The sequence below is a fragment of the Ailuropoda melanoleuca genome, chromosome 3 (assembly GCF_002007445.2).
Source record: "Ailuropoda melanoleuca isolate Jingjing chromosome 3, ASM200744v2, whole genome shotgun sequence".
NCBI lineage: Eukaryota > Metazoa > Chordata > Mammalia > Carnivora > Ursidae > Ailuropoda > Ailuropoda melanoleuca.
In genome coordinates, this window is record NC_048220.1 from 3,631,776 (window position 1) to 3,646,974 (window position 15,199).

The following is a 15,199-nucleotide window of genomic DNA, read 5'->3' on the forward strand; positions in this document are numbered from 1 at the left end:
AGCTGCAGAAAGTGTGTCTGGGAGGCAGGGGCGGCCACTGCCAAGCTTCGTGCAGCTGTGACGCGAGAGGGTAAGGGGGTGGGTGAGGAGGACAGGAAGGAGCACAGGGCAGTTACCCACCAAGATGCCAGCAGCGACCCCAAGGAGGCTGGGGTGTGCATCAGAGGGCCCGTAGTGAACAGGAAAGTTGCCAGGCCGTTTGCAGATGAGAGGGGCATGCGTGGGAGCCAGGCTGGCAACCTCTCCATCTCCCCCCAGGCGAAGTGCAGGAACCGGGCTATCAGGGAATCTGTCAAAGGAGGGAGGGGGCGGGTGGCTGACTGGGGTGGGGGTCAGTGGTAGGAGAGCCACAGGGTGGACACATAGTCAAAAGGAAAAGTTGTGTTTTGTTTTGTTTTGTTTTTAAGAAAAAAATTTTTTTTTCGAATTTTGAGTTAGGTAACTAGGGCAAGGAGACATTCTCAGTTTGTCCCTGGAGACCCAGTTATTCTCTTGTCCATTACAGTACCGCAAGGGCGGGGGGGGTGGTGGATGGCCACTGTCTTTTACAGCAACAAACCTAAGGGAACAGTTTAAAAGCCCAACGTAGGAAAAATCCATTTGTAACTAAAGTTAAGGAACGGTTAAGCAGAGAACACTCAGCTCATGCAGCTTTAAAATTGAAATATGGGATTATGTCATTTTCTTCTTTCTGAACAACCGGTAATAGAAAAGAAAGGCAGTAGGCTAAGAAAAAAGGAAAGCAAAAATGCCAGTGACAGGGAGTGGGGAGAGCAAACCACCATTTGCCCCCAGACCACTGCTGCTTGCTAAAACCAGGATGTCTGCAGACAGCTGGCTAATGCCAGTGGCCCCGTCACAGTTCACACAGCCTCCTCTCTCCTTTCACCTGCCAGCCTCCCAAAGTCCATCATCTGCCCCACATAAAACTGGCCTCCGGTGCCTGTCCCAGCCACCCCCCACCCCACTTTAACCAAACCCTCAGAGGGTTTGTCACTACTCTATAGACCAGAGGTTAGGCAAATGCACCCTAGTAAGGGGAGGATCCTGTCACTTTGTCGACCTAAAGGCGTCTGTATCCCCAGAAAGGTTAGAAGCCTTGTTCTCGTCTTTGCCAGACTATGGGGAACACTGGCATAGTTGACAGCTGCTGGGGTGTAGACCCTGGCTCTGAAAACGCCCGTCCAGTGGAGCCCTGCAGGCGGGAGCCCTCCCGCCCACCCCTTGGAGCACTCTCATCCAAGGATACAGGCACAAGAAGTGGACGCGCCTTGTGTGTACTGAATGAATTTCGGGTTCACCTATGGTTTGGGGACTTTTGCCCCTTAAGTAAAAACCTGCAGGTTTAAATAAAAGCCTTCTGGGACGAGGAGGTTCTAGTTCAGTGCACTGATAAATTCAGTCTTCAAGACCTTTATTCTTACCCTTAGAAAGGAGTGCGAGGTCACCAAGTGGCTGTAGGTGGTTGCATATGCACTAAGCATGGGTGTCTCTTCCAAATCCCAATTAAAGCAGTGAGACGTTTAGACCTCTTTTTTTTAATCCAAACTGCGTTTTTTAACAGCTGTCTATAACTATGAGGCACATGTAAATTACAAATTCACGAAGTTGTAAAGGCATACCGTGTTTCAATTTGATATCTTTCTTAAAATTTCTTTTATCTTATCCCAAGACGCCACGTATTGTTCCTCCACGGTGCCCAGACCGCATCCTGGCACCTGCCGCTCTCCGCCTCTGGCCAGGACTCTGGGGCCTCATTTTAGCTTCTACGAGCTGCCGTGGGGAGTGCTTGAACTTGAGACGTGATTCCCACAGCTCCCTCAGAGTCTTCTCTCCCTTCCACAACACGCAGTTCCCTTTTCTAAGAATGCAAGTCTCTCCGTGACTGACGACTATTCTGTCAGAAGGATGTGACTTTTCAGTCTCCTGAGTTAAAAAAAAAAAAAAAAAAATCACCCGTCGCTCTCTTCCCTTCACATTTCCACTGAAAACATTGGTTCAGTGTCACTGGATTCCTAGGCACCGTTCCTCTCCAAAACACTCCCAGCCACCCTGTAACTTTCACAAACATTTAACATAGATTGCTTAGAAGTCTTTTAAAATGTTTTAAATGACATGAAACCAAGTTCCGTGAAGCCAATTCATGGTTGTGCAGAAAACTTTTCATTGAACCCTTGCTTCATGTCTTCTTGAATTTCCCTTCTTCTACTCTAGCTGTTGTGGAAAGCATAACTGATCGATAAGGTAGTTTGTTTCATTCTTACTGAATATCCTCTTAAGTTTCTTCAAATGCTGGAATTCAAAGACCAAACCGCCAAATACTAATCAGTTCTCATCATCTAGATTGGGGTCAAGAGGTTTTCTGCCAGCTGTTTTTTAATACATCCCCAATATTAGTTTCTTGGGACTTGCCAATATGTCCAAAAAGGGGAAGAAACATACTAACTAAAAATTCCATTTCTTTGGGTCTGAGAGTTGTTCAGTATATAATCCGTGATACAACTCTGTTTCTTTTATAGGCACGTTTTCCACAAGTCCTGCGTGGATCCCTGGCTTAGTGAACATTGTACCTGTCCAATGTGCAAACTTAATATTTTGAAGGCCCTGGGAATTGTGGTATGTTTCCTATTTTGTCACTACTTTTGCGTGTGACCTAGCATTGCATAGGTGGGTGGTTAAGTCTTCCAAGAGAGCATGGGCTTTCTCTGCCACAGGGCCTTTCTTACAGATTCCTTAAAGTCCAGCCTATCTTGGGGAACTCACAGACGGGAAGATGAAAGAACTGAACTAATCCACTTGGAAGCATTCCTCCAGTGGGTGGTGGAAATGTGGTGAAGAACGGCAGTGGAGTGAGGGATGGGGTTTGTCTTCATTCCATTGTGGGGTTTTTTGTTTGTTCGGTTGGGGTTTTTTAGGACTAGAAATACAGACTTTTGACTTTGGTCCAGTAGTAAATTTTTTCTGCATTCAGCGTCCTATAAAACTATGTCATCACTATGTTCCTTCCTCTTGAATCTGGCTTAGCTGCCCGGGGCGTTGGTCAGTTGCAGGCAGTGAAGGTGGGCGGTGCCAGCCTGGCAGGGCCTTTGGTCCGAGGCCACACCGAGTACACACAGTACTTCATTCAGCTCTGGCCAGGCGGGTCAGCACTCACTGACCGAGGGCCTTGGAGACTTCCTACAGGTCTCCCTTAAGAGACACAGCTCTCCAAAATTAACGCTTCTTAGAGGAAAATAAAATATTTTCTGGTCTCAAAAAAGAGTGGATGAATGACTTCTTTGTGGAGCCAAAGTTGAGTGTGATCCAGCAGACAAATTGCTCATTTTAGCTTTGCAACCCAAACACGTCCGAGGAGTCCTGTTCGAAGTATGTTGTCAGCTGGCAGCTTAGCGGTCCAGCTGGGCAGGATGGCTCCTCCCGGCTCCGGAGATCACGTCTGTGACATATTTGAACATAGGCTTACGCTGCCTCAGCACTACTGACACTGTGGACCAGATAACTTGAGCAGGGGCGGGGGTGGGGAGGGGGCTGTCCTGTGCCCTATAGAGTGTCTCCCACATCCCTGGCTACGGCTAAAGGCTAGTCGCATGACTCACCAGTCAGGAGGTCAGAACGTCTCCAGACGTTGCCATATGCCCCTTGGGTAGCAGTCACCCGGGTGAAGGGTTTACCATAGAGCACCTGCCATTGTATCTGGCGTGCGGCAGGTGCTTCGGGAAGTATTACCTCCACCTCTTTCATTGCCTCCAGCCTTGCTGGTGGTTTGGTTTGTCTTCAGTCCTATTCTTGGAAGTACGGACACTTCTTCCTCTTGTTTTTAACGAACATCCTTCTAGAATCTATTACAAGCTACCATGGTTTTAAATGTAAAAGCCGTAGTAAACCTCTTCTGACCGGGTATGGTTCTAAGCATTTTACTTTGGCTGGGGAGTGATCTAGCACAGTTGTTCTGCCTGGGAAGCCGTTGCTGTGGGTCTTGTCGGCTGTCACTTCTCCGTACTTGAGCTTCTGTCTGCCATCCTTCCCAGCTCTGCTTCCAGCATGCTGTGTGCTAGAAGTGTAGGTTTCGGGAGACCAGATAGCCATCTCGTTACCTCAGGAGACTTTCACACCCATTTTTTAGTTGGTAGGCTTTGGCCCCAGGGCAGCTCTGTACCTTTCCTTCAGGGCTAGATGCTTAGATTTTGAAACCGAGGGTTTACTCAAGCTCAGCCGTCTTTTCAACGCTCTTGGTCATGTGCTTTCCTTGTATCTAAAGGTAGAAGACGTTTAAAAACCGACTGCTGGATAAATGGGACATTACAGAGATGTTAGGAGGAGGAAAGCAGTATTTTAAGTTCTCTGCTCTCCTTCAACATCGATGGAAGAGCCAGAGAGATGCATTTTCTTGTTTGTCAGCTTTAGAACAATGATAATGAAACCCTCTGCCCGTGAGCATGTCCACCAGGGGTTGTCGTCTCTTCTTGAAGATGAAGTATCCAGTTTTCTCAGCTGTGCAGCAGACTTTGGTTTTCTCTGGTATCATTTTTGGGAGGAAATCATCTCTGTCTTTTAAAGGAACACTCTTGGGTGAGAAAGGGTAAATAGGGAAAGAAATGAGAGGAAATCACATGGAAAGAAAAAAACGCCTTTTCAACAGGGTATCAGATATTTAGAATTTTATCAGAGATTTGTTATTTTTCTAAGTACTCTTAATCTGGAAATGTTTTGCAGCCAAATTTGCCATGTACTGATAACGTAGCATTTGACATGGAAAGGCTCACCAGAACCCAGGCGGTTAACCGAAGATCAGCCCTAGGTGACCTCGCCAGCGACAACTCCCTTGGCCTCGAGCCACTTCGAACTTCGGGGATCTCGCCGCTTCCTCAGGATGGGGAGCTCACTCCCAGAACGGGAGAGATCAACATTGCAGTAACAAGTAAGTGGGGCCCTGTTCCCAGGCGCGGGGCAGGTTTGCTGCCGCGGCTTGGGGTGTGTTGACTGCTGCGGAGGGCGGTTGAGGCAGTCACCAGGCCAGTTAGACTGTAACGGAGGAAGTGACAGGTACTTCTATTAAAACAGGTATTTGGGAGACAAAACTTTCCTTATAATGAGGAGCTTGTGTGTTTGTGTAGATAAGTACAAACAGCTGCCATCCGACGAGTGTCTTAGTAGCCATTGTAAACCTGTTTTGATGACCGCCTTGCGGACGGGCATTTCAGAGGGTCCCGCTGGGATGCGACGCGGGGCGTCCTGTGTTGTGGAACCCGCGCGAGCACCAGGCTGCAGGCAGCTTAGTGGGAACCCAGGGCGGAATCTGAACACACGAATGAACAACTCTGGGGGGAGCTGAGACGGCCTGTTGCTGCTCAGGTCTGGTGTCTTGGCACTTCCCTCTCTGGGGTCACGGTACGTGGGGCGGGGTGATGTGCCTTTCAAAGCACTCTCACGAGTCTGGAACGTCTCGATGGGTGAAGCGTTACCGAGAAGAGACGCGGTGCTCGGAGTGGGTCGATGGCCGGGCCAGAGTCCGGTGTGCGTGTGTGTGGGCCCTGCGGGCATTCACCCTGTAACCAGCCAGCTGTCTCCTTCAGTTCCATGCTCTACGTGGTCTCTCCATCTAACCGCCTCTCTCCATCCTCCTTGTCACCACTGTGGTGCTGCCTTCCCCAGCGCGTGCTGTCGCTTGCTGTAGCTCCCAGCCCCAAACCCGGCGGAGCCCTGCCGCGCCCTGCGAGGCCGCGGCGCTGAGAAAGCCGTCACGAAAGATTTTTCCTCCACGTAGTAAGGCTCAAGTGGGCTGTTCAATGGAAGCGCACGTTTCCCACCGACCAGAGATTCGTAATCGTAGACAGTTGCCCAGGTTTTGTTCTGTCATGTGTCTGAGCTCAAGGAGACTTCATTCAGTTATAAAACAAGGAAAAGTTTTCTTCGATGCAGTTTGACTCCTTTCCTACCACATCCCGGCGATTTGTTTTAAAAGCTTTTCATGTTTTCGGGTTTTCGAGTGTAGATTTTTAAAAACCGATCCAGTAGCAATAAAGGAAACAGAGGGTATTTGTTTATCGATGAGTTTTTGTCGGCTCTTCACTGATCGACATTTATTGAGCACCTACTACTACATTAAGTTCTGATCCCATTATGTTTTACACAGAAAGGTCCTTTCAGAATCTTACGTTCTGATGATTTAAAAAAAAATGACTTCATGTATCAAATGAATCACCGTTAGTGGAATTTATGCATGTTAATAAATAAATTCACGTGGTTAAGTTAACCCAAAGCGACCTCTCCTTTTCCGTCAAAGCTCTGTAGTGTCGCGGCAGCTACAGGGCGTGCGCCCAGCATCCACTGTGCAAGGCACTGTGCTAAGTACCCAGCGGGGTGGGCAGAGCTGACCGGGGCCGGCTGCAGCCAGAATACCCCTGCGCCCACTGGGGGTCGTTGCGGTGGCGCTGGCTTCCTTTCGGTTATGAGTTTTTATAACCGAAATGCCATACGTCTGTGGATGGTCTCTTCAGAATGCAGAAACACACGTAACTGCACTTCTAAAACTTAGTCTGCTTATCACGTGTAAAGGTCTCTGAGAAGAAAATAAAGAACACCCCGTTAAGCTTCTTGATCCTGATGACCAGTCATCGCTAAATTTTTTGAAAATTTCCTAACTTAAAATCTATGCAGATAAAAATGGTGAATTTGGTTTGGGTTCTTAAATGTTCATATTTTACTTAAAACCTTATAAATTCACTGTACGTGTGAGGAATTTGTAATCCGGGAAGCAGTGGCGGCACTTTTACCAAAAAAGAAAGAGTTTGCTAAGCATTTTAATGTTAGAAATCAAGATGGCCAAGATGTGCTCGTAGAGCAAAGTCATTCATCCTGGAATCCTGAAGAACAGTCTTAGCCTTGCAGAGACCACCACCTTTAAAATCCAATGAAAATGTAATAACCTTTTCCTAGAAAGATTCCTAGGCACGCATAGTTTTGCATGTTTGTGGGGTTCATGGAAACCAGTTTGAGAAACGCTTGTGTGACACACAGCTTCTGCATAGAAACATTTGGTACTCCAAGTGTAAATGTCTTCCCGCGGCCTCAGTGCGCGTGCAGAGGGGGCTTCGCCGTGAACCACGCTGCTAAACCAGCCTGGTCAGTGTATCTCTAGGAACTATTTCAGAGTTGAGACTTCCTAGGAAGTCAGGATCGGTTCACAGGTTATATATGAGGTTCTCAGGAAATGGTGTTTTCGGAACGTTGCCTTGACAGTACAGACTTTGAAAAGAAGGGAAAATATTAACTGACTTCCTGAATCTAGAGAGAGACTAGCTGAAAACCCTAGAGTTCTGTGTACCAGAGATTTTCACCCCCCTGATGGGCCAGGTACCTGGTGAGTCACCCGAGCCGCTTCCCGACGGTGGGGGGTGTGATGGGCAGTCCTTTCCAAGAGACACCAGTAAGATGTCCTTTTTTACATAAAGACTGTAAGTAAACCCGTGCCTAGGAGGAAAGAAAGTAGACTGGAAGGCCACGGAAGGCCAGCCTGCAGACGGCGTGGAGTGCCTGCGAGAGCTTTGGGACCCCTCCTCCGTATTCATAAGCCTTCCTCTAAGAATGAGTGACACGGCCGCGCAGAAGTGACAAATCGAAGAAGGAAAGATTATAGAAGTGTGGCTGGTCTGCTGTGCTGTCATCTAAAGCAGCGATTTCAAAATCTCTGTCCACGTGCAATTTTATAGACCTCTTTCTCCTGCACGCTTTTTGGTGGCCACAGCCCTCACCTACCTCAGGACTTTAACTGGAAGAAACGTTTGGGCCACGCTTTCCTTTCTCCCTTGCAGCTCTCACCACTACTTCTACTAACCTTCTCCAGTTAGTAGCTCTCTGGCAAACCTCCTCCTGCTTTACTTCCTTGGGCCGGTCTTGGCTTACACCTCCGTTGACGTCTGCTTCGTTGCATTTGAGGGAAATGTTGACGTCGATGTGACTTAAGCCTTCTCCCCAGAGTGATTTCCTCCCTTTCCTTTGTCAACAGAAGAATGGTTTATTATTGCCAGTTTTGGCCTCCTCAGTGCTCTCACACTCTGCTACATGATCATCAGAGCCACAGCTAGCTTGAATGCTAATGAGTAAGTAACACATTATTTTTTGGATTGCATGTGCCAGATGACCCCAAGAAAACTTGTAATTTTCATAAAGATGGTGAAAATTGGCTTCCACCGGTCTCATACTGATCCTGATGAGATCATACGTAGCAAAGTAATGTATTTCGTGACCACATATCGGGAGTCAGTACTCAGATCGGGAGGTCGCCCTGCTCAGCGACAACAGCTCCCTTGAGAAAAGATCTAGGGGCTCTCGTTAGCCACAGGCGTAGAGTACAGCAGCCGTGTGACGCAGCCGCCAAGGGCACCCGTACAGTCACGGGATGTAAGGAAGGTCTGTGTCCCGGTCATTGGCAGGAATAGTCCCACTTTCCTGTGCCTGTGTGCCCACCAGACTTTGCCCGGAATCTTACGTACTTAGCTTTTGATGGAACACTGGCACTCTGGCCTGGGGTCAAGGGACAGTGACTTGGATGTGTAGCCTTCAAGAAAGAAGCAATCAGCAGGACCCACTGTTTCCAACTATTGGGAAGACTGTCAGGGGGAACACAAAAAAGGTGTCACCTATATTTCCGTGGGGCAAATTGAGGACCAGAGGGCAGGGGACAGGAAGGCGAATTTCATCTCAGTGAAAGGAAGACCGTCTGTGAGCGAGGCCCCCCACCAGTGAGATGGTTTGCCGCGGGGAGTGCTCAGGACAAGGTGTGCAGGTGGACGCCGCGTGCTGCCTGTCGGGGCTGCTGTGGGTCAGAGGTGTTTCAGAGCAGGCGCGACTGGGCTAGCTGACTGTTGAGGTCCATTTTGGTCTGGTGATTTTCCAGGAGTTGCTTTACACAGGGGTAAGATAAAGGAAGGGGTTTTGGGTTTGTTTTAAATCTAGGGCCTTTACCTAAATTAGATAGTCCTTATTATTTAGTCCTTTCCAGTATTCCTGAAAACTCATTGGAGATAAAAGTGTCCCTGGGACACAGCCCAGATACAAACCACAAATTCCACAGGTGGAATTCATAGGCTCTCCACACTCACTTATGTCCTGGCGTTTTAACGGATTAGTAATAACCGGCCAAGCCCATGTAATTGATTTAATTGAACGCTCATTGTCCAGCTGTGGAAACAAATGGGCAAGTAACCTCCATTTACAGTGACATGATTTTATTATCTCTAACTTGATCTGTTGGCTAGACACTTGTAAGAAGTCCCCTTGGGCATCCCTGGCCCCTAGCACACATGGGGAGATGTTGTGGTCAGTGTCCTTCTTCAGCCTGCAGGTGAACAGTCTCGGCTGCTCATCGAGCAGGTCAAACCCACCTGAGGCAGGTTGACTTCAACACAGCACAGTGTTCACTGCTCAGACCCTAGAGTCAGGTGTAACCTGGATTCCACTCCCTGCTCTTCCATTTTCTGCTTGGGAGACCTAGGCAGCTATATTTCTTGGGAAGCTCATTTTAGTCATGCAGAGAAAAACAAGAATAACGGCAGGAATACGTCAGAGGTTGTACGAAGTAGCATATAAAGTGCTTAGCACAGTGCCTGGTACATGATAAGTGCTCAATAAATGTTAGCTGAACGGTTCCACTGAGATTCTTCCGAAGTCCTGTGAACGACCTGACCGTCTACCTACCTTTATCATCTGGCAAATGAATTTCATTTTCTTCCATGAAATAGTAACAGAATCACAGGAGCTCTGTGAGTCCTGTGATTCAGACCTCAGTCTGGAGGGAAATAGTGATTTCACCTGCAGTCACCTGTCTTGCTTATTCTCACAGTGACCCCATCAGACTCGATGATGGCGTAAGCCCACTGCTTAAAACTTTCGCACATCAGCGAAAACCAATCAGCGAATAGAGGCACTCTGGGCACTTGTAGAGAACGATTAAGTGATCCAGTGGTTGCCTTGCTGCCCCCAGGATCTGCCACAAGCTCAGGTCACACGTCAGCTGTTTTAGAGAAGGCTCAGTAGAGCCTTTGATTTCACAAATCAAAATCCCTGGGCCATAATATTTCGGTTGCACACATAAATGCCTGCATGACTCAGTCTAAGCATTGATCTTAGTAGATCCATGTCTTAGGCCAACCCTTCTCCCGTTAGCCTTTGTAGAGGGTTGGTACTTCAATTATGCATCCAAATTTTATTTCTGTGCCTTCAGTCAGAACTACTCTGAAGGATGATTTTTCATGATCCCATGGAGAGAGAGAGAGAGAGTGTGTGTGTGTGTCTGTGTGTGTGTGTGGACACATGAATGCAAGAAAGGTCACCAAAATATGAATGGTGATTATCTTAATTTAGTAGAATTTTGGGTGATGTTTTTCTCTCCTATTGTGCTTTTATGTGTTGACTTCTTTATATAACATGAATTACCTGATATTTTAAAGGCCATTTTAATTTTGGAGGATAAAAGAAAGACAGTAGTCACCCTTACTCAGTGTCTCCTTCCCAAGAATGTCGATGAAAAATTCCTAGGTGATTTTAATTCCAGAGAAAAGTTTATATTAGCAAATAAATCTATAATTATTCTTCATTAATGAATTATTTGAAATCTGTCATACTTCACTTTTTGCCTTTACTGAAATTTACAGCCAAAATGAGATTGCCTTTTCGATTGAATTGCTGTTTTGATTTTCTAGGTGACCTCATCCACATGTGAGGTAGTCTTCTCTATAAGTAGATTCCATCTTTTCCCATGCGAGCGGTTTATCTTGGAAGTTGGTAGTAAAGTTCACCTCTCCACACGTTACCTACTATCCTAGTTAACTCTTCTGACAGCGTTACACTGAACTTGTGTATCGTGATTACAGCGAGACCTTGACCCAATCTAGTCACTGGTGAAAGCCTGTGGGCCAGAGGCAGCAGTGTGGGCCACGTGTAAGGACAGGCAGGGGGAGCCAGGCGGGCCCAAACCTGGCTGCAGCATGTCCATTGCCCACCTCTGCCCCCGCTGGGGGTAAAGGCACGCCCTCCCTCACCACACTCTGCACCTGCACCCTTACCCAGGGCTTGACGCTGTTCCCTGATCTGGAGTCACGCCCCTTCTGTTGTGTCGAAATACTACTGAAATACTCAACCGTGACTGATTGTACTTTAATTTTTTAACACGGCAAATCTAGTGAATGTTGAGGCTTTGCAGATATAAACAGGATGGTAGTCAAAGAAGCCAGTACACGCAAGGTAAATCTATGTATCATCTTCTCATACCCTGTTTCCTAGTCCCTCAGTAAGCAAGGTTAGTGAACTTCAGTTCCCAAAGGAGGTTTGCTGCTCTACATTATTCAGAAAACCTCGTTAGATCCCAGCGTTTACCAGCTGACATTCGTATCAGTCTGTTTTTCCCTCAACTTATTAAGAAAAGTAAATGTTTTCATCGTTTTTATTTGAGACACAAGTTGTGAGACAAGGAAGGTGATGTAGGCGGATTTTGAGCTGAATGGGAGGTTGGGCTCGGTATCCTCCTCCGTGTCCTTTCTCGGTTCCTAGATTCCCATTCCCGGAACTCATGCCCGAGGATCTGCCCCGGGGTGTAACCCAGACATTCAGGATCCCAAACTGTCTCAGCAGGAGGACATGAGCGTGACGTGGTTCATGTGCAGTACCTGGAACAAATGTACAATCCTGAGCCTAACCCAAGCCGGGGCAGCCCCGGCTCTGCCCCAGGTCACAGTCGTCCCCACCAGCATGCCTGGTGCACTGGCTCCTCCGAGACGGACTGATAGAAACTCACAAGTCCCAGCAAAGGAATGGATGTTTCTGTTTTACTTGCTTTTCAGTATTTCTGAATTGTTCTCACGCTCTTCTTTTTTTTTCTTTTTTTTTTTTTTTGAAGATTTATTTATTTTGGAAAGAGAGAGCACACGAGCGAGCAGGGGAGGGGCTGAAGGAGAGGGAGAGAGAGAATTTCGGACACCCCGACGCGGGGCTCGATCTCACAACCCTGAGATCATGACCTGAGCCGAAACCAAGAGTTGGATATTCAGCCAACTGAGCCCCTCAAGCACACATTCCGCTCACATTCTTAGGAGGAATATTGACATACTTCAGTATAAAAGGATCTGAAAACATCATCATTTTGATGTCGTGGGGACGCTTGGCTTAGAAGGGAGGAGCTGAGGGTGACGTGAGGGATGTCTCCAAGTATTTGAAGGGCCCCCAAAGAGGAGGAGAATAGCTACAGTTCACTGAGTGCCTCCCAACAACTTAGTCTCGTGTGGGGCCCTGTGTGACACTCGTCAGAGTCCGTGAGGACTGCCAGTGCATACGGGGTGGGCGTACTGTGTAGTTCGGGAGCTCAGGGGGGCGTGTCCACAGGGAGGTAGAGCGCCTCCGAAGACAAAGAAGAGCTTTGTGCGGGTCGGCAGTGTCCGCCCATGACGTGGATGCCTTGGAAGAGAGTGAGTCGCCAGGACCTGCTTGTGCAGACAGAAACGAGCCACAGGGCTGGCGCTGTTCGGGGGCAGACCCTGCGGCAGGTGGAGGTCAGAGGCAGTTCAGAGAGCCCCTCCTCGGCTGTCTGTCCTAAACGGTCCTTTCTTAGCAGGGGTCAGCGCCCCACAGGAGGGGTGACGTGCCCTGCCAGCTGGCTGCCTCTTTTAGACCCTTAAGTATCAAAACCAGTGATTTTTTTTTATTTTTTTTTATCACGTGCCACTGTAAGAACTGCATTTTACATTGTGACACGTATCCGCACGTGTGTAAGCAAGGCAGGTCTCAGACATTGGCCTCAGCACATGCAGTATCGCTGATCCCTTCTCTGCACCTGTCGTCAAGGCTGCTCGGGAACCCCACGTCACGTCCACGGTCAAGTAAGAGGTGGCAGTCTGCGGTTTGAGAAACGCAGATCTAAAACATTCTGAATTTCTCGTTCTCAACCGAGTACCTGCGGCTGCCACCAGCCCAGCGTGGACTGTTTATCTTTCCGAGGCAGCCTCCCTTGTAGTGATGCCAGCGAAGCTTTGAACTTGCCCCCAGTTCGATCATGAATCCTCTTCTTTCTGTTAGTATTCACTTCTCCTTTGAGCCACTCGGATCCTGAGATATACACACAAAATAGCCCAGGGCCCAGCGGGGCTGAGAAATAGCAGAGGAAGAAGGGCGTGGGGTCCAAGCCCAAGTTTCACACTGCTTGTCCGGGACTGTACCAGAGACACCTGTAAGGGCTCCACATCACGTGATGGAAGAAGACAGTTGGCTTTTCTGGAGACATGATGGCACAAAGAAGATTAAAGGCAATGGGAACCTTTGATGGGACCTCTGCCCTGTCTGTGTAGCGGTCATTTCTGATTTCCACAGGTACCTTTCATCTTGTGGCTGCGTTAGCTTATAGTTCCTTAGAAGAGCAGCCAAATAAAGTTAGTGTAAAAATCGTGATGCACCCATTCAAAGTTCTGACCTCCAATATCTGATTTCTCTGAGCAAGTTTTGTAAAATCAGTGTGTTATCTTCAGCAGGGCTGCAGTAACAGCCCAGTCCGGAGCTCTGTGTGAAGTTGTGAATGGCCTTCCTCCCAGCTTCTCGTTCATTCAGGGTCCCTGGCGCCCGCTGAGGGGACGGGAGAGCCTGCCGACTAGGCACAGCCGCTCGGGGTCGCACAGACGCCGCGGAACTGCCGCTCTGGCCCCAGGGAGTCATCAAAGGCTTCCTGGAGGGGGGACTCAGGAACCAGGCCGGGCATAATTAGGGCCCAAGGAGGAAAAAGCAGAGAAGTTCAGGGACTTATGGGGTTGATGTGTGTCCTGGGAGCGGTGGTGGCGGTAGGCCAACTGCAGGGTTTGGACTGGGTTCTTATAAACCGCGGGTAGTGTGTAAGGCTCCTCAGCAAAAAAAGGATTCCTGTGGCTGGGAAGTCGCTCTGACTGGTAGAGACTGGAGGCAGGAAGGTGGGTTAGGTGGGAGTACGCAGCTGAAGGAGGAAGTCCTGGGGAGGAGAGGAAATGAGGAGGTGCTGGAGAATTGTGCGATGACCAGAGTCAGGAACGTGGATCCGGAACTGAGCAGAGAGAAGACAGAGCACCACTCCAGACACAAATTGAGAACCAAGGCAGTGAACCAGCTGTGCAAGGCTTAGGGGAGCTAGGGCAGTCCCACAGAGCCAGGCTGAGGGGGGCAGCGTTAGCCCGAGACCCCAGGTTCCGTCAGGCTCCTGATTGAGGGACATGCGCGCACGCACACCGTCTGGGCAAGTCCGGTGAGAGAGCCTTACCCCTGGAAGTCTGTACTCTGCAAAGTTCATTTCACAGTAGAGTCTGACATTCTTGTTTGAGGGGATCCTATTGTAAAGACACAGACACAGATTTCAGGCCACAGGGCCCTGAGAACATGCATTCAAACCAGGAAAAGTTATAAATTGTGTGAAACTGTCCCTGCATTTTTAAACAAGGTGCTGTTAGCCTGGGCTTTTCCCTGCATTCCTTTTGGGAGGATGCACACACCTGTGAGGTGACTGAGCCACTTGACCACAGATCTGAAGCTCCCAAGTTCAGGAAAATACCAGCGGCTGACCGGCTGTACCCAGTGGGGCTGGGAAATAGCTGGGGACTCCCCAGGCCGCCCTTCCACGAGGATCACTTTCTCTGTTAGTTTGAAATAGTGGCAACTCCCCTTTAACTAATTCTTGACCTCTGTCTTTTTTTTTTTTTCCTTTCATTCCACAGGGTAGAATGGTTTTGAAGAAGAATAAAACTGCTTTCTGACTGATTGCCTTGAAGGAAAAAAGAACCTATTTTTGTGCATCATTTACCAATCATGCCACACAAGCGTTTATTTTTAGTACATTTTATTTTTTCATAAAATTGCTAATGCCAAAGCTTTGTATTAAAATAAATAAATAATAAAATAAAAAAAGACCGTGCCGTCGAGTATTATTGACCCACTTGTGTCCGGAAGGCCGACCTGGAGATCACATGCCCAGACTTCATGTGCGTGTGTTTCGGAGGCAGGATGTGCTCACGAGTCCCCCCTGGGAGGAGCAGTAACGCTGTTGGCGCTTTCGCACTGGCCCCTACTGTGCCCCAATGCGACCAGAGCGCGGGCACATCCTGCATGGTGACGCCTGCCCGGGCCCTCAGTGGGGTTACTCCATCTCACTTTTTTCAGGGTCACCGTCCTGTCTGAGAATCTCACGCTCCTTCGTCAG

The 15,199-nt window shown here is 48.5% G+C and overlaps 1 protein-coding gene across 1 annotated transcript in view; it reads left to right on the plus strand.

Moving 5' to 3' along the window:
• The window catches only part of RNF130 (ring finger protein 130), a 94,468-nt gene that overhangs the window by 53,355 nt on the left and 25,914 nt on the right, over window positions 1-15,199 (plus strand). The window contains exons 5-6 of the mRNA XM_034655830.1: window positions 2,520-2,616; window positions 4,714-4,918. Coding sequence (XP_034511721.1) covers window positions 2,520-2,616; window positions 4,714-4,918 — 302 coding nt within the window. The remainder of the gene's footprint in view (window positions 1-2,519; window positions 2,617-4,713; window positions 4,919-15,199) is intronic.